The 21,945-nt window shown below is 38.5% G+C and overlaps 4 protein-coding genes and 1 pseudogene across 5 annotated transcripts; 2 read left to right on the top strand and 3 right to left on the bottom strand.

Moving 5' to 3' along the window:
- Positions 1 to 965: 965 nt before the first annotated feature.
- On the top strand, positions 966 to 5,974 carry LOC141846763 (uncharacterized). Of its 2 annotated transcripts, XR_012603363.1 has the most exons (9): positions 966 to 1,152; positions 1,271 to 1,386; positions 1,466 to 1,561; positions 2,237 to 2,324; positions 3,824 to 3,887; positions 4,114 to 4,180; positions 4,307 to 4,396; positions 5,619 to 5,745; positions 5,827 to 5,974. XR_012603363.1 is itself a non-coding variant. In XM_074734807.1 (8 exons), exons 2-8 carry the CDS (start codon positions 1,276 to 1,278, stop codon positions 5,667 to 5,669), a joined length of 567 nt encoding a protein of 188 aa, XP_074590908.1. In that variant the 5' UTR covers positions 966 to 1,152; positions 1,271 to 1,275; the 3' UTR covers positions 5,670 to 5,974. The 2 variants fall into 2 exon arrangements, 1 of the variants encoding a protein (XP_074590908.1); XM_074734807.1 differs by having other exon boundaries at positions 5,619 to 5,974.
- Positions 5,975 to 6,937: 963 nt separating this feature from the next.
- Positions 6,938 to 9,091, bottom strand: LOC141835321 (cytochrome c). The gene is made up of 3 exons (XM_074722770.1): positions 8,903 to 9,091; positions 8,479 to 8,612; positions 6,938 to 7,216 (listed from the first exon to the last, which is right to left on the bottom strand). Exons 1-3 carry the CDS (start codon positions 9,012 to 9,014, stop codon positions 7,124 to 7,126), a joined length of 339 nt encoding a protein of 112 aa, XP_074578871.1. The 5' UTR covers positions 9,015 to 9,091; the 3' UTR covers positions 6,938 to 7,123.
- Positions 9,092 to 9,557: 466 nt separating this feature from the next.
- Positions 9,558 to 13,646, bottom strand: LOC141828279 (uncharacterized). The gene is made up of 2 exons (XM_074715710.1): positions 13,383 to 13,646; positions 9,558 to 11,182 (listed from the first exon to the last, which is right to left on the bottom strand). The coding sequence occupies exon 2, from the start codon at positions 10,901 to 10,903 to the stop codon at positions 9,719 to 9,721; it is 1,185 nt and encodes a 394-aa protein (XP_074571811.1). The 5' UTR covers positions 10,904 to 11,182; positions 13,383 to 13,646; the 3' UTR covers positions 9,558 to 9,718.
- LOC141823737 (uncharacterized) lies at positions 13,122 to 14,021 on the bottom strand (annotated as a pseudogene).
- Positions 14,022 to 17,410: 3,389 nt separating this feature from the next.
- Positions 17,411 to 19,876, top strand: LOC141829781 (serine/threonine-protein kinase-like protein CCR4). Its single transcript, XM_074717295.1, has one exon. The coding sequence runs from the start codon at positions 17,473 to 17,475 to the stop codon at positions 19,765 to 19,767; it is 2,295 nt and encodes a 764-aa protein (XP_074573396.1). The 5' UTR covers positions 17,411 to 17,472; the 3' UTR covers positions 19,768 to 19,876.
- Positions 19,877 to 21,945: the final 2,069 nt, after the last annotated feature.

The raw sequence follows: 21,945 nt of genomic DNA, 5'->3' as shown, positions 1-21,945 counted from the left end.
CTCTTGGCTCGGACAAGCCCCGTCCAGCTGCTCAAGCGTGAGGTATCAAATAAGCTTAGCACTTTGATTAGTTATCTAAAAAAATAGTTTTTCGATTTACCTCTTTATAGATGATTGTGGGGTCGATCGTGTAGAACCGTTAGAGTGGTAGATTCCACCTTTTGTAGAAAAGTATTTGATTAAAATCGATTGAATCGAACCGAATTAATCGAAATAAATTTTTTTAACTAATTGAACGGACTGAATTTTTAAATAAAAATCGAACAAATTAAAGCGATAAAATATCAATTAATTTAATTTTTCAATCAAATTAATTAAAATAATTAAAAATTTTAAATATTATTAAAAATTAATCAATTAATTAAAAATTTATAAATTTACTTACTTAAAAATTTATAAATTATTTTTTATTTTAATTAATTCAATTTATTCAATTTAATTGAATAAAAAATTTTAAAATAAAAAATTAACTGATTTTGTTTAAAAAATAATTAAAATTTTAAAATCGATCGTTCGATCGATTTAATCGAATTTTTACTCCAACGTTAACTACAATTATGACAATAAGTTGAGCGTATAAATATTTGACAAATCAAGTTTAAATAATCGAATTAATTGGTTAAAATTATGCTTCAATAACGAGCCATTGAATTGATTTAATTGAATATTTTTAAAAAAAAGAATAAATCTTCCTGTTCATTAGCTGTTTTTGGATCAGCTTATGAATTTGAAATTGGGAGGTTCAGTTTTGAGGTTAGAGAAAATTTGGACTTGGATCTGGAACCGAACCACCTGAAACCCATTATCTTCTCTTACCCTAGCCCTAGCCACCGCCGTGACAGCCGGAGAGGATGACCTCGTCGCTGGTGGCCTCTTCTCTGCGTAGACTCCTTCCGTTGCCGTCAGCGTAGACTCCTCTTTGTTGCGCCGTCTTCTGCGTATGCGCCGTCTTCTGGTTACGAACTCTGATTAGAAGGGGAGGTCCTTTTTGTTGCGCCGTCTTCTGCGTAGAGCAAGAGCACCAAGTCTTTCGTCGCGCCGGTGACAATCCTTCTCGTCCCGCAACCGTTATTTGACCCTTCCCCTTCCCACGGTCATCCTCTTGGCTCTTGGCTCGGACGAGCCCCGTTCGTCCAGCTGCTCAGGCGTGAGGTAGCAAATAAGCTTAGCACTTTGATTAGTTACAAATATGTTTAAGCACTTTGTTTTAAGGTGGTTTGCAAATGTTAATGACGTTAATTTTTTCCTTGTATGCTTCTTATTTTTGTAGGGAGAATGTTTTGCCTCAGCCTAATCGAGCATAACTTGCGTTTGCCCCCTCACTTGCTTAACCTTCCACTTGTTGATGCAATCAAGGATGAACTTGAGAGGCTGTTCGTAGACAAGGTGCAGTTCATCTATACCTAATAGTATTATTGATTCCGACACACATCAATTTGATGGTGAGGTTGCCACATGCTGCCAGGTTATCTCAAATTTGGGTCTCTGTATCTCTGTCTATGACATCCGGTCTTTAGAAGGTGGTTTTATCTACCCTGGAGAAGGATCCTCCACGTATAAGGTTTTCACATTGTCTTACTTTTCAGTTCCTACACTATTTTTTTAAAGATTTGCTCATTGATATAAAACATATCTATTGTCAAACCGGTGCAATCATTTAGACAACAGTTTGTAGAATCAACTGTATTTTCGGATCATGGATCTAAATTGAATGAATCTTACTCGATTAGAGATTTGTCAAGAAATTGAATGGATCACTAAGGACTGTACATGGTTGCCAATAGTTGAAGCTTCCCCTCATTGTTTCAAGTGTTTTACTCTTTAGGTATCAATTTTATGATGTTACTGATGTTTATGATTTGTCCCACATTGTTGAATTGTATAAATTATCAATATATTATATGTTATGTCTTGTAAGGTCACATGCTTCTTTTTATCTGGAATTATGGATTGAATAGGTTTATTAATATACTTTGTTCTATATATTAAGCATTTTTTATCAATATAAATTGTTTTGGTATGATTTTAATATGAACCACATATTTGTCCTTGTACCAAATATGTCATAGGCAATTGGTTAAATGCATATCACGTGCATGAACTTTTTAAACCTTTGCATTAACTTTATTTTTTTCATCGTCTACAACTTTAGTATTTGTTTTTGGTTTGATGCATGGTATTGAGATATTGATAATTCTCAATATATTGAGTTAATAGTTATTTCTTTTTCTAATAGGTTGTGTTTAGGTTACTTCTCTTTCGACCATTTATTGGGGAGGTTATTTGCGCAAAGCTTAAAGCATCTGATGCTACTGGTTTGCATTGTATGTTGCACAACCTAATTTCTCTATTGGACGATGCAAAATAATATATCTTTATTCTCCTATATTGATCTTTTATATTATAACTAACTGAACTGTCATATATGACATGGAGAATATTTATGTTTTTTTTTCTTTTTTGTAATATTCATATACTTTTCTTTGTTACTTTGGAGGAATCATGTTACATTTTTTGTCTGCATCTTTATGTTCTAACACATTGTGAAACATATGTGTTCACAATTATCTCAAACAAGTCCAGAACTATGAATTGCCTTTTTCTCATTTTTTTTAAAAATAAATTTTTAGAAAAAAAGAGTTGATTACAAGAGTAAAAATTTCATGCGGATTAATCAAAGCGTTTGTTATAAAAATAGGGTTACATGAAGGATCAACTCTAAGTCTATCTTTTTTTTACTAATCATGGATGAACCACTAGACACGTTAACATGGTGAATGTTGTTTGCAAATATTATTTTGATAGATGAGGTATGTGAACGAGTAAATGCTAAGCTTGATTTTTGACAGAAACACGGGAAGTGGAAATGAAAGGTTTTTAATAGAACACAAGTAGCATTGTTGAAATAGAGGAAAACATCAAGTGTTCTTTATGATTGCAAAGTATCTCTAAAAGTTAAAGAGAAATTCTACAAAATGACAGTTAGATTTGCTATGTTATATAGTATCTCTAAAAGTTAAAGGGAAATTCTACAAAATAATAGTTAGATTTACTATGTTATATAGAGTTGAATGTTAGACTATGACTTGAGCACACAAGCAGAAAATGAGAGTCGCGGAGATGAGGATATTAAGATGGATGTACGGATATATGAGAATGAACTAGATAAAAAATAAGAACATTAGAGAGAAAGTTAGAGTTGTGCTTATTGATGGAAAACTTCGAGAGATACGTTTAAGATGATACGAACATATACTTGGATGATCAATAAATGCTCCAGTTAAGTAATGTGAAACTATGATAAATACATATATTAAATGAGGAAGAGGAACACAAAAAAAACTGATAGACCACAATAAATTTTATTTAAATATAGATGATGATATAGTAGGAATGAATGGCGCAGACCAATCCCATCTGGTGGGATAAATTTTATTTGTAACTCATGTTGCCACTCACACCATGCTGCGTGTAGATTATAGGTCAAAAGTAAATGGAACTGACTGGATCCAGCCTATGATCCAACTATCCTACTCTGTTATCTTTTTTAGTTAATCTAATAATACGGGACAGCTGCTTTTTGTAATGGATATCTATCTGATAATTTAATATTAGAGAAGTCAACCAGCATGAAAATATGAAAGCAAAGGCTCAGATGCAAAAATCACACACAGATGGAAAGTTCTTAAAGTTTTATATTTTATAAATAAGATTATTTTTTACCTGGTTACATACAAAGAAAGAAAACCTAATGTATGCATTTTGTGACATTATTGCTGGCAAAGTTTTGTATCATGTCTTATATGAAGTTTTTTTGTTGCAGTAACTCTTGGCTTTTTCAATGACATACATATTCCTGTGCATCTATTGCCAAAAGAAAGCAAAATGTAAGGATTTTAAATATCATTTAACAGTATTCTATATTTATTTTTTGTTTACATATTTTTTTATTTGTCTTTTCGACTGCTATCTCAAGTTTTTGTCTATTTTGACATTTTGATTGACAAGAAAAACTCTTAGTAGAATGGACAATTTGGTCTTCGATGATAAAAGGTTGGCTTGTATGATGAACTATTTCTGTTTTAAGGGGATTTTTTGCTTTGTCGGAGACAGGGGAGAAGATGGCATATGGGTGTGGAAACATGAATATGGAGACTTAGCTATGGATTTGGATGAGGAGGTATGTCTTTTGTTTTGATCTTTCAAGTTCTTAAACTTTTGCTTTCCAAGGAAGTTTTGATCTTTCAAGTTCTTAAACTTTTGCTTTCCAAGGAATACATGAGGAGCCTTCTCAATCATCCTGCAGGTACATGTCCGAGTGACGAAAATTAACTATCCTTCCATCCCTGTGGAGCAAGATGCCAATGCACAACCTTTCGCTCCTATGCAGATCATAGTAAGCTATAATTCCTCAAGTATCCCTGGATATAAAAATAGTTGTTTATATGCTTTCTATGCTCGTAATGGTATAATCCTCAAATATTTTGTAGTTTATATTCATTCATTAACTTCATTTGTACATTGATCCGTGGCACCTCATTTTGATTAACTTCTCAGAAGTATATGAAAGTCAAGAGATGATATTACACAATATATGACGTTTTCAACGTTCATTATGTTACCTCGAGAATATTTTCTAGTTTCTTTTATATTATTTTGAACCATTATTTTTGGCAAAGCTGTTTTGTTAGTGCGAATCACTTTATTGTTATCTATTTATTCTCAAAATAGATTCTTAAATTTGTATTTATTTTCTCATAGGCCTACTTGGTTAAAATAGGAAAATAATGATATTATATTGAATACGAACTGGACACGAGTATAAAAACTACTGTTTGTCTCATGATACTTGTCGTTGAGGAACGTGAAATTAACCATCATCTTTCTTTGCAAATATTACTCACTAAAAATAGGATAATGTGAAAACTGAAAAGTTGAATCCTTTCAACATGATTAAAGTTGGTGGAATGGAGAATACTAGTATGGCTAGCTCTATCAAAGATCAACCAACTTGGTGTACGACACTGAGTCACTGTTGCTCGTACAATTAAAATAGCTTCAATATTTTGATAGCGTTTGTCTATATGTATATTTTTGTTTTCATCATTGACTTCAAGAACAAGTGACCCTGTTACCGGCACTGCCCAATCCACCCTTCACTCACCGGCGTCCTCAGCCACTTTGCAGATCGCCGGCAATCCAAGCTGAAGTTGTTGTCGCCGCGCCCGACGAAGACACGAAGAAGACGGAGGCGCGATTGGGACCCAACGAAGGCAGACTCGCGATTTCTAGGTTTCCTTATCGGCTTATCGGGTTGGTTTAGGATCCAATAGATCAACAACCCATTAACCCTAAAACCTATTAACCAGTAACCCTAAGGGTTTAATCTAAATACATTAAAGGTTCAACTTGGGCTGGGGGGGGCCATGGCCCCTCCGGGCCCCTTAATACATCCGCCCCTGAGAACAAGAAATATTTAAAGATTTATGTTGACAATGTCGAAGAAATATTATTACGGAGATAGAGGCTGTCATAAGAGTTGACAAACCTTTGTTTTTTTGTTCCTTTCGATTTTTAATAACTACGTTATCTAGTGCTTATCTGCTGGCATCTTTCAGGGTGAGATCTATGGAGATGGCTTGGGTCTGATTTCATGGTGGGCAGATTAATGTTCAAGATGATCACTCATACTATTGCCGACATAAGTTTTGGCACATTAGTTCAAACAAAATCTTACTTGAACAGGTTGTTCCCCTTTTGCTTTCAGTATAGCTTATGTACCCTCTTGCAATAGCAATTAAATCCTGTGTTATTGGGAACTTGCAGAGCCGGTAAAACCAGGATTTTAAGAGATCTTGTTTTCATTTGCACATGTAATCCGTTGATCTAATTGTAATTTGAGCAGTTCCCATTGATTGAAAACAGATTGCTTTTTGTAGCTTGTATATTAACCACTTCATTGAATTTTAAAAGAATCGACCATGCTGAAAAAGTTCCTTTCCCTATGTTACTGTCATTAGTTTTGTGATATTTGTTCAGATTAGACTTGTTGTGCGAGTTGTTCATATTTAGTGTAGTTTTGATTACGGGTGGGCATCAAAATTGAAACTGAAAAATCAAATTGAATTTCGATCAAATTGACTTTTTCAGTTTAGGTTTGTAGAGTTAAAAAAAAACAAATTCGCTTTTGTTTTGGGAAAATAGAACTTCGATGTACTATTAGATAAATTTTGTTACTAAAATTAGTGTATATATAGATTTGCATTTTACGATTGTCTCATATAATGGTTTTATTTGAGTTGAATTTTTCTTAAGAAATTGGTAAATTAATTCATACGGATTTTTTATTTTTTCAAATAAGCTGTTTGCCTAGATTGTATAGAATATTTGTCGTAACCATCCATCACTTTTGTGACGTCGATTTCCTGATTTTTTTTTAATAAGCCAATTTGTTTGCTTGAGCTTGCCAATGAATGTAGTCGAATCCACCAAATAATACTACAACGTTCACGGATGAACATGAAGAACTACAACTGTTTCGATGACCTTCAAGCTACTGTAATAGTAAGAAATTATGAACCATGACTGCTCGTGGCAGACCACGTTTGGCAAAATATCCTAAAGGTGGTTTCAGTATTGGCTGGGCAAAATAGAAAAAAAGGTCTCACATCGACAGAGCAGAGTTGCCTAGAATTTTCTCGTGTGGCAACCAATCTAATGATACAGTCTTATCGATCGACCCAACTCTTTTTTGGGTCACTTGGTCTAGTTTTCGTGTGGTCTGTTGTGCTTACATATATAACGGAGCTTCACTGATTACTTCAATGAGAATGAACGATATTATTATGGCTTGGAAAACCCTCTAAAATCATCCAATTTTACAGCGTATCAAAAGATTAAATTGTGTGAGAGAAAAAATAATAAGCCATAACCAACGGAAATAAGACCATCAATTCTTCTTCCTCATTGTTTCTTAATTTGTTAGAGAACCTTACATTATTTACCGAGGAACTCTGTGAAGAATGTTTTGTAACTCAACTGCTTCATCACAATCTCATCATAGCATGGTATTATTCTTATTCACTGAGGGGGAAAAATATTTCTAGTGGGACAAACAAAAACCTTAGGCAGTTGCCTGTTTGAGATATGCAATTAGATCCGCACGCTCTTGCGGCTTCTTCAAACCAGGGAAAACCATCTTAGTACCAGGAATATACTGCAAAGGGAAACAGTGGCGTTGGTTAATACGACATAAACAATTCCATCTAAAATGGAAATCATAACAGTTATCAAGTAACGGAAGAATCATGTGTACCAGACTATCATGAAAAAGATCTCTAAACTTAGCATGAATATGTCTGTAAACAAGCAGATTAGAAAGACAGAAAATGATACAAACTTCTAAACTAGTATATGTACACAATGATACAAACCTCTTTGAATCAGACACAAATCTAGCACGAGTCGAGTGATACACAAAACTTACTGCAAATCTTTACAGTGCCAAATGATACTAGGTTAACATTTTAACTATCAAACTAAAAAATGAAAGCTAAATCACTTCCATAACACAGACATTTTGCAAATCCATTTAATAGTATGTTGAATCCAAGTAGTTAAGGCAATAGTGGGGTTAAAATTTCAAACAAAACTCATATTCCAATTTGGTCTATATGTCAATAATAAGAGTTATAGATAAAATTAAGTTAAATGATTTTAGTAACAAACAACATTTATTTAAGAAGTGTTAACAGATGAGGATGGTAAAATGTATACGTGAGATTATAATAAGCGAGGAATTAATTTCAGTTCTAATAGTGATAAAATGGGGAACAAACGAACTAAGATGGTATATAATAAAAGGCAGGCAGTAGATTTATAACCAGGCATATTTGTGATCAAACAACTTGAATAAACTAAAATTTATAGTGAACAACCAGAGATAAATAAATAAATAAATCCATCCAATAAAATTAAATCTGTATTAAAAGATCTAGACAATATTGTATGGCATGCAATTTGGCATATTACCATTACGTGTGTATGTGGACTCATCATGAAACCCCAACAACCTATTAACTCTAATACTAACTCTAAATAATTTTTGTACTAAAAATTATTATTTAGAACAATAATTTTGTAATGGCGTGTGATTTAGCACAGTTAAAAAAGCTAAGTTTCTTTTTATTCATCATGGGACAGAAATTGGTATCCACGATATTGTTAGCAACAAATGCCTCATTTGCTTAACCTTACATAGATCATGAATAATGATTCATGTTGGTGCAAATGGTTTAATGTGCAAAGGGTTTCTTGTTTACTTGAACAGAAATAGAAGCAACAAATTGTCTTACTCCCATTTCTCCCGAGGTAAACAAGCCATTAATACAAATGGCTACTATATATTATTCCTTTATTTTTTTTTTCTATTGATCTTATTACCACCAAAGTCATAGGCAAATATTCGAAGGAGCATACTTTCTTAGGGTTAAGCAAGTAATCGTATAGTGTCTGCTCGTTCCATATCACAGCCATGTTCTTGTTAGCAGCAGAGTAAGAGTAACCTGCAGTCGTACCAGATTGTCTCCCGAAAAGTCCGTTCAAATTCGGCCCTGTAAACATAAGAGAAAAGGGACAAGATTCAGTACTACAACAAAAGAATAAACGAAACGATCACAGAATAGACCAAAAAGGAATGAAGCCCTCGCAACGTGAATCCTAGATCACAATCATGCACTTATTATGCATAATCACGTATTAACAATTTCACAACGAACACGTCATTACAACGTCAAAAGATAGATCCGCGAAAAAAATGGTGAAAGCAAGAAACAAAGCTTGATCCACAAGTCGCTCCGCAACATATAAAGAACAATAGATAACTCGGTGTAGTTTGACCAACCTTGCTTGTGGCCGGCGCCCTTCTCCACGGTGTGGCACTGCGCGCATTTGGTCTTAAAGATCTTCTCCCCGGACTTGAGATCGCCCGGCGGAGCTTCCCCAAACGAAGCCATCGATCGATCTAGGGTTACGCTCCCCTTTCGTCTGCCCCTTTTCACTTTTCCAATCCTTCCACACCGCAATGGGTTCTTATAGAAGCGTTCCTCCGAGTGTCTAAATTGTTGGCTGACCGGGAAATCGATCGTCAGTTTGCGGGCAGGCTCGTGGGTGAATAAGTCCCAGGATAGGGGTATTTAGGTCATTTGATTCGAAGACGCCGCCCCCTACGGAAATGGAGAGGCCCGCGAAGGTTCTCGGTTTCTCGCGAACACGTGCGTAGGCTCGGTTACGTAATTATGTGTTAACCTTAATTAATCTGTCTTAAACGATAAAATTAATATTGATGGGATTTTATAATGGGCAGAAATAATAAACAAAAACATTACAGATAGATTGAGGTTCTCAATCTAAACATAATTATAAATTTTCATTCACATCCTATCAAATTAATGAATGTTTTAAAAAAAACAATGAACGTTGAATATCATGATAATTGGTTAACTTTTCCTACAATAAACTCTTTGGTTAAAGTAAACTTAATTGCACCCAAGTAAATAAGATAACGAATGGAACAACTATGCCTACAAAACCATCTCAATGTTACCCAGATTGCGTCAAAATTTAAAAAAAAAATTGAATATTGTACAACTGCGTTTAGATGCGACCCAAAAAAAAAACATAAATGTCAGTCATATGGCTGGCACATTTGATGTTCTTCTTAGTATCTAGGGATTTCTCTTAGTGGAAGAATCGGCCTTATTGGTGTTGAAGAACCTGAAGGAGAACCAATATGCAGAGGGACAGACAAGCTGATCTCATCTGAGCCAGGAAGGTCATCCTTGATCATCGTCCTGAAGGATATTGAACCAGGCTTTGTAGATACATCAGAGCTCCTCCTGGTGTCCCTACTGCAGCTTTGGTTGGCCACAAGGGATGCACTGTCGTTGTAATAGTCGTCATATGGTATATCTACTATCCCTCTCTCCTCTAGATTTCTTCCCAGAGCCATAGAATCTGCCACTGGCAAGTAGACCAGTACAATGATGCCCACCACTGTGCAAAACAACATGATCAAAAAGGCCAAGAATACAATCAGCTCGTATGTCAAGTTGCCTGATTGAGGTAGGACAGAGAAACCTAGGAGAAGTAGCCTCGCTGGAAGAGAAAAAATAACAGAGGATAGCAGCCAAAAGATCCGTCGGAGAAGCTGTTTGTTGATCACTGAAAAGTACACCCGCATTCCAGTGCACATGATATAACTGATAAGGACGGCATGAAAAATCCCCAGAAGAATAGTGCTGAACAGAGGATAAATGCATATGCAATTGTCTCCCACCAAGACACTAGCTTTTGTGAAGTATTTGTCCTTCTTTCCACTACCCTTTGTGATGCGAAAAAGCCTGGGTCCAGCAAAATCCAGGGTAAGTTGCATAAGAAAAATTGGAAGGGAGAAAATGAATATATAACCAATGGTTTTTTTGTTCCATCCCCAGGACAAAGCGCCTGAATCCCTCTTGCGCAAAGCGGCACGTAGAAGGAAGAAAATTGTAAGAACGACAGAAGGCTCTGAAAAGCCAAGATTGAAGAGGATGTAAAGCTTGCACAAACTCCTCTGCCATGTCAAACTGAAGCCCAACCTTCTTTTCAAAAAACTTAGCCTAGCAATTTCACTTATGCTCCAACAAATTGCAATTATAACGAGAAAAATGCGGGTGGCATAGGGCCCATTAAAGAAACCAAACTTAAGAAAATCCCTTTGCCGAGTCTGTGAATGTAAGCGGACAACTTGGTAGATGCACAGTATAGCCAAAATATGGAACAAGATCACAAAAGAAATGGTCAATGTGCCAAATGCATCGACACTGAAACCGATCAGGAGCATCACATGGAACACCAATTCCATGCATACTCTCTCCTGGCATCAATACTTGAGAGCTCAACAAAACCACAACAAGATGCTCCCACAAAGGACCAGAACCAATGCTACCTGCAGTCTTCAAGATGGCCAAAACTGGTCTAAGGTCTATCATACAAAAACTTGAGCCCTAGGTAAATATAACTTGAACACATGAGAATGTCCATGGCACGTTCAATGGCTTGCCAATAATTGCAATTTGAACGGACAGCTAAGAGGAGGCGCTAATTGATCAATTCATGGAATCCATGTCCAGGGTCACATCACCTAGGAAGGTTAAGCTTCTAGGTAAGTAGAATGTCAAGTAAGTTAACATAATTAAGTGTATCAATGGAAAAAAAATGCACGTTTGAGATATCTAGAAAAAACCACAAAGTAAATACAACTGAAATAGGCAAGAATTTAGGGAGCACATAAGAACATTTGCAATTAGTTGGACATACAAACAACTAAGAGGAGCCCAATCATTCAATCCATTACATACATATCCAAGGACGTGGCACCTAGGAAAGTTTTAAATCCTCTAGGTCATGGCACTTAGGAAAGTTTAAGTTCTTTAGGTAAGTCGAACATCAGATAAGTAAACATCATTAAGAATGTGAATGGTAAAACAAAATTCTAGTTTAAGCTTTTATATTAAATTTCAGGAGCATTTAGGTAGAATATTAAATAAATAAATGCCATTAAGAATATGAATAAAAATACACTAGTTTAGCTTTTAGATTTAAGTTTCAGAAGCATTTTGTGAGAATTGCGTGCCTTAGCTAGAGATTTAAAGGAAAGAATTTATAAGATTGTGGTAAGGTCCTCCATACTTCAGAATAAAGTGTTGATTTACTAAAGAAGAACACATAAAATAAATATGAATTAACCAAAGATGTGTGAGATTGCTAAATAGAGAATTAAAAATAACAGAAATATTTTATTCAAGAGTAGATAGACATAGCTCCATAAGCTGATAAAATGTGAGAAAATACGAACATGATCAAAAGAGGCCAATAAGTACTACAACAAGACGAATTATAACAATTAAAGTGAACAATAGAGCAAAGATAAAAGAAAACTTTAGTTAATGTAATAAAATGCATTTAATTGGTAGAGTATTTCTAATAGTATTGGATAGAGCTCAATGTAGAATATAATCTAAGTATCAAATAGTTGGTAAAATTATGTCTTTGCATCCCTTTCAAGATTAAATACCTAATGCATTAATGATCAAAAACTTCAAACACTAAGGTAGTATGTGGTTTCCATTGTTTGCCATACTAGGTTGTGTGGATATACAGCAATTTGAAAAATAAACCTTATGGGGATGCTTATACTAGCAAAGCGTCCAGCAAGCTCACTAGAGAAAATTTAAAAAAAAAACAGCAATAACTCTATCACAATGTTAAACACTGATAAGAAATAGCAATATATCGACTGAAAATTTAGGTAGTATCTGCATACATAATTTGACAAGAGAGAAGCGTTGAATTTTTCTCTCTATTTATGGCAAGCATTGACTAATAATTAATTTTGTGTTTTTAATTAAAACCAGACTATAAAAAGTTGACCCAAAGTCTTAACCCATACAGTATAATTAGATCAGGATAAATCATCTCATCGTAATGTGACGGATTAAAACGCAGCTAACACATGGTGGTTTGATGGTGGTATAACTGTTAGTGTTGCTATGACCTTATAAAAATTTATAATTTACTGTTAGACAAATTGAATAAAACGAAGCTAGATAAAGTTAAACTTAAAGTCTTTAACCCATATGGGATGATCATATCAAGTCAAGTAGTTCATGATGTAATGAATAACTGTGCAGGACTAATCCCTGCAACCCTCTGTGAGAGGTTGTTTAGTACTTTGTATCTAATATAAAGGTTAGGTCCTGTCTTCCCGCTCAGTGTGTTGTAGGTTTCAACCCATACAAGGCCATTAAAAGAGAGAGAGGCAAGAGAAAGACCAAGTCATGGAGAGAACTCAAGGATTAGAAACACACAAATTATGGAAAAAGGTATGGTTTTAATTATGTAATTATTTCCTCTTCTAAATATTATATGTGATTTTGGATTTAAAAAAATTTCTCTTATAGGAATAGGCGCATTTTAAAGAAAACCTCATCAGCCATCAAGTAGATGTATAACATTTTCACGTTACATGAGAAGAAGAAAAAAAAACCACCTCTTCGGTTCATACAAATTCCAATATCTGCCTACACCATATCACATATCTGTCAAATGGAAGAAAAACGTCTAATGCAAATTGAGGAGTACTTCTGAATACTCCTATCGATAACAGCAGAGACTGCTTTAACTTGAGAACTAATAACTAAAAAGGAAGGAGATCTAAAGCAAAGAATAAACTTACACATGAGCTTCTAAGTAAGCAGGCGAAGATAGTATTGAAAGCATTTAAATCGCACAACAAATTAACAAAAACTTAAGAACAGTGCTGTGAAGCGAAAACGACGAACCTGCATCGCGAACAAAGAGAGTTCGAGCGGCAGCGAAGAACCCTAAACCTGGAGCACTGCCGGGTCCAACGACGGAACCACGTCCGGTGACCTGGGGGTCCAGAGGGAGGTCGGACTGCGAAGAAGCCCGATCTGGCATGAAATGGAGGGGAAGATGGGCAGAGGAAGCAGAGTGAAAACTCTTAACGGACGGCGACGGCAGAGAGAGGGAGCGTGAGAGACAGCAAGGACGACGAACACGAGCGACACTGCAAAGCCACAGAGATGGGGATGAGAGAGAAAGAGAGAGGGAGTTTGCCAGTTGGGTTTTGTTGGTTGATGACAGGCGATCACCAGCTGTCAGGTGGCTCGGAAACCGTAAGATGGCTATAAGAAATCCGAGCCGAGGTGGCAATCCCTGAAGCGACGCAATTCCAAGGCGGGAGTACGGTACAGCATGAGACAGTGAAGAAACAGGTAATAGGACACGTGTAAGGTTGCAAATTCTTTTCGACAATACGCCATGGGACCATTTAAGATTTGGGTGCGGGTGAAAGGCGCACGACGGTCTGAGAATGCTCCTTCGGTGCACCCCGTTTTCGTTTTACTCATTATTTTGTTTAATTTCTCTTTCTTTAACCTCTTTCCTCTCTTTTTCATACACCGACTTTCTTTTATATATATATATATATTTTAAAATTAAATTAAATTAAAAATTTTTCTCGTACTCCTTTATTTATGATAACTTTCCTCTCTTCCTTTTAAATTAAATTAAATTTAAATTTTATTAAATAATCCTTTAAAATATAGATATGAAGTCGAGACATCAACGCTATCACATATCTAATCTGATCTCGAATCAGATTTAACATGAGTCTGATCTTCTAAGATTAATATTGTATTTTAATTAAAAATTAATATAATATTAAAATATCTTCAAAGAGATCAAAATAAATAATGAAAGGCATCGATGAACTGGTCGCCGTCTCAAAAATTCATACGATTTGAAATAGATCAAATCAAACCTATCTAAATCAATGAGTGAATTTTAATCAAATCCACTCGTACATTTAAATTATTTATATTCCTAAAAATTTACTACCACTATAAATGATTGAAAGAGAAAAAAGTACATATAATATCAAATTTTGATTCAGATCAACGAACAACATAAATCTAATATTGAGAAATTAACACTATCACGAACTTTGTTTGATCTTAGATCAAGTCCAATGTGAGCCTGATCTGATTCCAATCAGCTCTGATTTGGACCATATTCATAACCTAAGTTCATTAATGAATTTTGATCAAAATTTATTAATCAATCTAGACAAATCCAATTGGAACAATTTCATATCCTGTGGATTTCTAAGATTATAAGGAGTCCAACGGTTCCCTCCATTATTTATTTCGACCTCTCTCTTGATCGATTGGACCCATTTCATATCATATGGGTTTCTGAGACTGTAAGGAGTCCAACGGTGTTCTCTATTGTTTATTTCAACCTCTCCGGAGATACTCCAATGTTATGTTAACTTTCAGCTAGAAATGTAGTCTTGGTCTATGAGGAAATCCAATTATCTTAGGTCAATCAGTGTGTTTCGATTAAAATTCATTTATCGACCTAGACATGTCTGATTAGATCTATTTCATGTCCTGAAGCTGCAAAGAGCCCAATGGTGTAGCTTAGGTTCATAAGTGTGTTATAGTCAAAATCCACTTATCAACCTAGACATGTCTGATTATATCCATTTCATGTCCTAAGACTACAAGGAATCCAACAGTACCCTTCATTGTTTATTTTGATCTCACTAAATTATCTATGTCGATTAAAATGGTCAAAGTTTAAATTAAAAGAGAAGAGATAGAATGCATATGCAAAAAAAGCGAGAGGAAAATGAATATTCATAATCTATCTCTTAACCACAATTAATCATTTCATCATCAATTTTTTTTTTGTATAAGTGTGCGATGCAATACCTCTAGAGCCCTCGTGAATTTAAAGTCATCTAACACTACAAAAATAAATACATATTATTAAAATTTTATAACATGTATGAGCAATAAGAAAGATCATATATTTGAAACTTAAGCATTTGGGATTCATATAACAGTATTTTGCATAATTATTATACAAAACTAAAGTGTTCTAAATCCACAAACTAGTGTTATTAGACATTCAATGAACCCTATGGAATATCATACTTTTTTTAATTTTGAACATTTTAGATCCATATAATATTTAGAGGCAAAGTTTACACGAACCTAAATTGCTTTAAATTCATAAACACTCTTACATATTTCGTGTACACTATAAAATCATTATACATATATTACTTTTCTATAACTTTGGCTGACTTAGGTGACCATAGCAGCTCTAGGCAAAATTGCTACTTATATCTAAATTACTTTAAATATATAAATAAATACTTTTTATGAGTTTCTTATATTGCACGTACGATGAAATCCTCGAGAGTTTATTATAAATTTTATCGAGAATCCTTTACCTTCAATATCGATCATGATTCGGACATTCCCTACCTCTAGTTTAATGGAACTACAAGATTACAATATGTTAGTGTATGCCTTGACGATTGAGTGGGACGTATACCAAAAGAGATCGATTCAATTTTATTTGGATCAGTTGGTGAGAGTGGACCAACTTTTAACCGAATTTAAAGAGATATATTGTTCTAGAAAATGAAATGAAGTTCCTCTGTCATTCTCTAGTGTTTTTAAAGTCAAACTTCAACCCCTGATTGGCTTGCATGACTCCTCATTCTCAGTAAGAGGTGTAGAAAGCGTGAAAGAAAGAAATGAAGTTCCCCTGTCATTCTCAAGTGTTTTTAAAATCAAGCCAAACCAATAATGAAAAAAAAACAAAACAAAAAACATAGATGATGAACCGTACAAAGTAAGTTAGGGGGCCTTTGGTTTTAGTTATTAAACTAATTAACTAACTAATGATTTAATTAACTAATTAATCTAATAATTAATTAACTCAATTAATTAAAACTAATCGGTAAAGTTTCCTTTACCGATTTCATCGGCAACTTCTCGCGTAGCTTGGACCGACGGCAGAGGCGGCGTCGACAGGCGGCGGCGACTCCGGCGTTGGTGGGCGGCGTCTTGAGCGCAGGCAGGCGGCAGGCGGTTGAAGGGCGGATCGAAGTCGCGAGGGCCGTGCCCGGAAGGCTTCGCCGGGCCTGCGCGGCGCCTCCGGTGGCGTCGCCGGGCTCGGGCGGCGCCTCCGGTGGCGTCGCCGGGCCCGAGCGGCGCCTCCGATGGCGTCGCCGGCCCAGACATCGCCGGATTTGAAGCTTTTCCAGCGATTCCAATCCAGCCACGACGCACAGCGGGAGAAGAAGAGGATCAGGGCGTCGGCTCGGGGAAGAAATCCGCAGAAGAAAACCCGGAAAAAATGCGGAATCGAAGGAAAAAAAACCCGGAAGAGATGTGCTCGCTCGCTGTGCTCGTCGTGGAATCGAAGGGAAAACGTCGCGTTTTCACATTTTCCATTCCCAACTGAGTTTTTAGAAAACGATGATTTAGCGTTTTCTGTTTTTCTGGAAAACGGGTTTTCATTCTCCAGAAAATGAAAAGGAAACCACAAACCATTCAGCGTTTTCCATTTTCCTTGGAAAAGGAAAATGGAAAACGCTGGAAAAACGCTAAACCAAACGCTGCCTTAACTTTCTTTTTAAAATATCATCTGATGTCCTAAATTAATTTTCCTTTCGAGTATGACCAAAGAATTTGAATTTTTGTCCTCTTTTATAATTCGATTGTATCGTAACCAACTCAGTTATGTCATAAAAGGATATACCAATCTTATTCAATATTTACTAAGTTATTCATCAATTATTAGCTCGATCTTGGGCTCCATCTGCACCGACCGAACAAACCAGTAAAGGTCGGCGGTTCATGCGTTCAAGCCGCAATCATGGACGAGTTGAGTCGGAGTCGAACCGGACTCGGTCTAAAAAAACTAAAAGCCGCCGTCGCGCACCCAATTCCTTTCTAGTTCCTACTCCCGTCGTCCTCCTCTCCGAGTCCAAGTTACGATGAGCTTCTCCACCGCCAACAAAACCACCGACTCGCCGTCGATCCCATGCCGCCGCCGCCGCCGAACCCCGCCTACTTCTTCTTCCTTCTAACCCTCCTTCTCTGTTCCTCCTCCGCCATCGCCTCCCCCTTCTCCACCCTCGCCGTCTCGCAACCCGCCCCGAATATCACCCTCGTCTGCGCTCTCGTCCCCTCCGAGCTCAACCTCCGCTACGATCTCAACTGCACCAGCGCCTCCACGGGTCACCAGGTTCGATACCTCGCCGGGGCCACACCCTACGGAGCCGTCGCCGCCGGCAATGGCTTCCTCTGCGGCCTTACCCTACCGTACGACAACTCCAACGCCACTATGCGCTGGTGGACCTTTCCTGACCATGGAAACGACACCTACGAGAAGAGGATCTACCGGGGTCCGCCCCTCGCCGCCCTCGCTTCCGGCGACACCCACGTCTGCGGCCTGAAGGGAGGCTGGCCGCAATGTTGGCGGTGGAAGGAGATTAGATTCCCTCCCGGTATCGAGTTCTCCGACATCGCTGTGGGGCGGAACTTCGTCTGTGGGCGGCTGAAATCCGGCACCATCGGGTGCTACGGGAGCGACATGGAGGTCACCGATAACGTGCCGGATGGAAACTTCAGCCTTCTCGCTGCTGGGACCTGGCACGCCTGCGCGAAGTCATATGCCGGCCGGCTGACTTGCTGGGGCAGCGGAAAACCAGTGCGGGATTCGGATCAACCCGACATCGTGTCCATCGCACTGGGGGAGAACAAGACCTGCGTGCTGCGTTCCAATGGAACTGTTCTGTGCTGGGGGGAGGGATCACGTCCGCCGGAAAGCCTCGCTGGGGAGCAGTTTTTGAGGATCCAGGCGAGGGGCGACGCCATCTGCGGCATTTTGTCAGTCAATTTCTCGGTGGTTTGTTGGGGGAACAAGCTGTTCCTGCAGAGGCACACGGTCTATAAAAGCGTCTTACCGGGGGCGTGTTCTCCAGCCTCGAGCTGCGTCGGCTGCGTGGTGCTACCAGGCTCCGGTAACATGTGTCCATCAGGCGAGGTCATCTGCCAATCGTGCCAATCCCAGCTCGATTCCAATTCGACGACCAGTCTGCCGCCGCCTCAGCAAAGTGGTAGTGGTCGCAAGAGGAAGACACTTTTTGTGGTTCTTGGATCTGTGGGATTCAGCTTGGGATTGTTAGCCTTGCTGGGCTTTCTGGTCTTTCGAGCTCTCAGGAAACGGAGCAATGGCGGAGTACAGGGTTCGGTGTCGCTGGATTCGTCTCTCGACGGTCGGCTCGGTGGCGGGACTGTTGAAGAGTTTTCGCTACAGTTGGTCATGGAGATCACTGACAATTTTTCGGAGACGCACAAGATTGGTTCGGGAAGCTTCGGTGCGGTCTACCGTGCAACGCTTCCGGACGGGCGTGAAGCCGCGATTAAGCGCGCGAATCCGGCGTCCGCTACCCCATCCACGTCCAGGCGACACGAGCAGCTTCGCCGGCTCGACCAGGAGCAACGGGAGCGCGCATTCTGTTCCGAGCTGGCTTTGCTCTCGCGTATCAACCACAAGAATCTGGTCCGCCTTTTGGGCTTCTGCCGGGAGCGCGGTGAACGTGTGCTGGTGTACGAGTACATGACCCACGGCACCCTTCACGACAACCTCCACCGGCGTCCCATGGTCCCGTCGTCGCCGCTGAGCTCGTGGACTACGCGGCTCCGCTTGGCGCTCGACGCGGCGCGGGGCATCGAGTATCTGCATGCCTACGCGGTGCCGCCCATTATCCACCGGGACATCAAGTCCTCCAACATTCTTCTCGACGAGGAGTGGATGGCCAAGGTCGCAGATTTTGGGCTATCGCTGACGAGCCCTGAGGACGAAGGAAGCGTCGCCGCCGGCACGGTGGGGTACATGGACCCGGAATATTACCGGTTGCGCCGACTGACGGAAAAGAGCGATGTTTACAGTTTTGGGGTTGTGTTACTTGAACTGATCACAGGGTACAAGGCCATCCACCGGAGCATGGAGGTGGAGGACGGGGAGGCGGAGGGCAGTACCACTCCGCGGAACGTGGTGGAGATGGCCGTGCCATACATTGAGACAGACGAAGTGGCGCGAATTATGGATCGCAGGGTCGCGCCGGCGTCCCCAGAGGAGATAGAGGCGGTGGCGTACGTGGGGTACGTGGCGGCAGAGTGCGTGGCGGCGGAGGGGCAGGACCGGCCCACCATGGGGGAAGTGGTCGGGGCGCTGGAGAGAGCCTATGCGGCTTGCTCAGTCGCCACCGCCGCTCGGACGGAGTCCACCGCCGGACGCAGGGTCTTGTCGCGCGCGCCAAGTTTCCTGTGAGTGATCTGAAACAACTTCACATCTATCTAATTCTTTTCTTCTTCATATTTTTGCCTCTGTTCTTAGATTTCAATCTGATTCATCTGACAAATATTAGATTCTTTTTCCATGCGTTTTTGATCTGCTTTTCTTCGATTTCTCTTCATTCCATAACTATTTGTTTTTCTCTAATGCTCGAAAGGTATTCACAACTATTCTTGTGATTGTTTTTTCTTTTGAAGTTGCAATAACTTTAGAAGTGTTACCATAGTAGGACCAAGACATGATTTTGCTATGCAGTTCTTCAAGGTCTGGTATAGTTGTCAAGGTGCTAAATGATTAGGTGAGTGATGATGACACGGTTGGCAAAATGGCTCAATCCCAATATAGAAGAATTCAGCACATTGAGTCTCATAGGAGATTAGCAAGTGCCAATGTCTCAAAAGCAACCCCATAACTCCGGGCTACCTTTTGGAAGAAGTCAAACAAGGAGACCCAAAGGATCATGGCCACTTGATCTTGCAGTTTGAATGTCAATGTTATGCTCCTATTAGGTCAACTGAATCATCCTTGGCTATTTGTGCAAGAGCACCGCCACCTCATTTCGGTGGGACCTGCCCATGATTTGTGGAAAGTTAGTTCACAAGCACTGGTTGAGCAGTTTTGAGGACTGAATTTAGTCTATCTTGCAAAAGCTGATAGAGACACATTTGACCTTCACCATTCAAATAGTCCATACAGTCACCAAACTGCAAGAGGATTTGAAAAACAAACAAATCCAGTACTAGTGTCAAACTTTAGTGGTTGAATCAAGAGGTTACGACCTCAAGCTCGACCTTAGATATGGCCGCATGTTTGAGTCAGTTGGCGACTAACCAATTGTGACCCATAGAGGAACAATGAGTCCCTCTATGGCTTGATCTTGGCTTGGGTCAATGGCCAAAATGCAGGTGTCCCTCGCTGCCTCAAAATTGCAACTGAAGGTAACTTGAGTGATATAAGCATTGCACATTGTAGAGCAGATTGCTTGACCTTCATGGAAAGGCATCAGAAATGTGTGCGCACAGCGGAATGAAGCTGATTCAGGCCACTTCGTAGCTAGACAGCTTTTAATGCTCGACATAGATGGGAAAATTTAAGGCTAGGGGTTGATTGCTCTACTTGTGTTTAGTTCATCATGGTCGACAAGATATTGCATTGACTCAGTTTCCTTATGTTCAGAGTGATCATAAAACAATATTAGCTATGTCGAGCCCGAAGGGTTCCTAGAATCAAGTAATTTTCCTGGGAACTTCGTTTCCAAAAACAAACCAAGAGATAAGGAATGTTTTTTTAGGGAATTTAACCATTTAGCAAGATTGAGAAGACAAAATTCTATATGGCGAGTCACTTTTCTTTACATATTCCAAAGCCATTTAATTAGTTCACCTCGTCTGAATTCTTCTCCAACACTTCCATGTGCTTATTGATGTCCTCTTTCCTTAGGAATTAATTCGAAATGTATTTGATTGCTCTGATTCCTGTCTTTTTATTCCACGTTTTTTTTGTTGTTTGGATTTTGAAAAAAAGGACAGAATTTTCGCTGTCTTTTTATTCCACGTTTGTTTTTGTTGTTTATATAAAAAGACAGAAGAACGAGGGAGAGGGATGAGAAAGAGACAATACTTTAGTTGTTGTTAGGGAATAGAATAAATGGGGATTAAATAAAGAATAGCTATTCTTATATTTTATTAATAAATTTTATAATAAATATATTTGAAATAATTTTCATAATAAAAATATTCACAGTTATATATATTTTAAAATTAATTTTACTTTTAGTCGCATAGTCCTTTTCAATTTGCCCTATTAATCTGTTTGGCACAATGAATCTATCTAACCAGATTGGCTGATTCAGCTCAACCAACTTAATCAATCCATCCGACTCGAACAGTTTGATCGACTCATTTGGATTGACCAAGCCATTTAGCTAGATTAGCTCATCCAACCCAGCCAATTTGGCTAGCTCAAACACCCAATTGATTTATTTAAATTGACTCATTAGACTAATTGACTCATTTGGCCTATCAAAACAAAACCGACCTATTGATTAGCTGATTGATTGACCTGATAGGAATTATCAACTTGTTTAACCTATCTTGCTCAATTGATCGGGCCGTCTGCTTGATCGGACTAACTGACCTAAAGATACATTAGGCA

The sequence above is a fragment of the Curcuma longa genome, chromosome 1 (genome assembly GCF_044706935.1).
Source record: "Curcuma longa cultivar G26 ecotype Majalengka, Jawa Barat chromosome 1, ITB_CL_G26_1.1, whole genome shotgun sequence".
NCBI classification, from domain to species: domain Eukaryota; kingdom Viridiplantae; phylum Streptophyta; class Magnoliopsida; order Zingiberales; family Zingiberaceae; genus Curcuma; species Curcuma longa.
Note: the sequence above shows the minus strand (reverse complement) of the source record. Positions and strands in the feature narration are given on the sequence as shown.

What these genes read in the sequence shown, in the direction of transcription:
- LOC141846763 (XM_074734807.1), top strand. Translation starts at nt 1,276, where the DNA reads ATGTTTTGCCTCAGCCTAATCGAGCATAACTTGCGTTTGCCCCCTCAC. An exon ending in AAGGATCCTCCACGTATAAG is followed by an intron (nt 1,562 to 2,236) that starts GTTTTCACATTG and finishes TTTTTCTAATAG; the next exon opens with GTTGTGTTTAGGTTACTTCT. An exon ending in CTATGGATTTGGATGAGGAG is followed by an intron (nt 4,181 to 4,306) that starts GTATGTCTTTTG and finishes ATCATCCTGCAG; the next exon opens with GTACATGTCCGAGTGACGAA.
- LOC141835321 (XM_074722770.1), bottom strand. Translation starts at nt 9,014, where the DNA reads ATGGCTTCGTTTGGGGAAGCTCCGCCGGGCGATCTCAAGTCCGGGGAG. An exon ending in GGGCGCCGGCCACAAGCAAG is followed by an intron (nt 8,613 to 8,902) that starts GTTGGTCAAACT and finishes TTATGTTTACAG; the next exon opens with GGCCGAATTTGAACGGACTT. An exon ending in ACTTGCTTAACCCTAAGAAA is followed by an intron (nt 7,217 to 8,478) that starts GTATGCTCCTTC and finishes TTCCCTTTGCAG; the next exon opens with TATATTCCTGGTACTAAGAT.
- LOC141828279 (XM_074715710.1), bottom strand. Translation starts at nt 10,903, where the DNA reads ATGGAATTGGTGTTCCATGTGATGCTCCTGATCGGTTTCAGTGTCGAT.
- LOC141829781 (XM_074717295.1), top strand. Translation starts at nt 17,473, where the DNA reads ATGCCGCCGCCGCCGCCGAACCCCGCCTACTTCTTCTTCCTTCTAACC.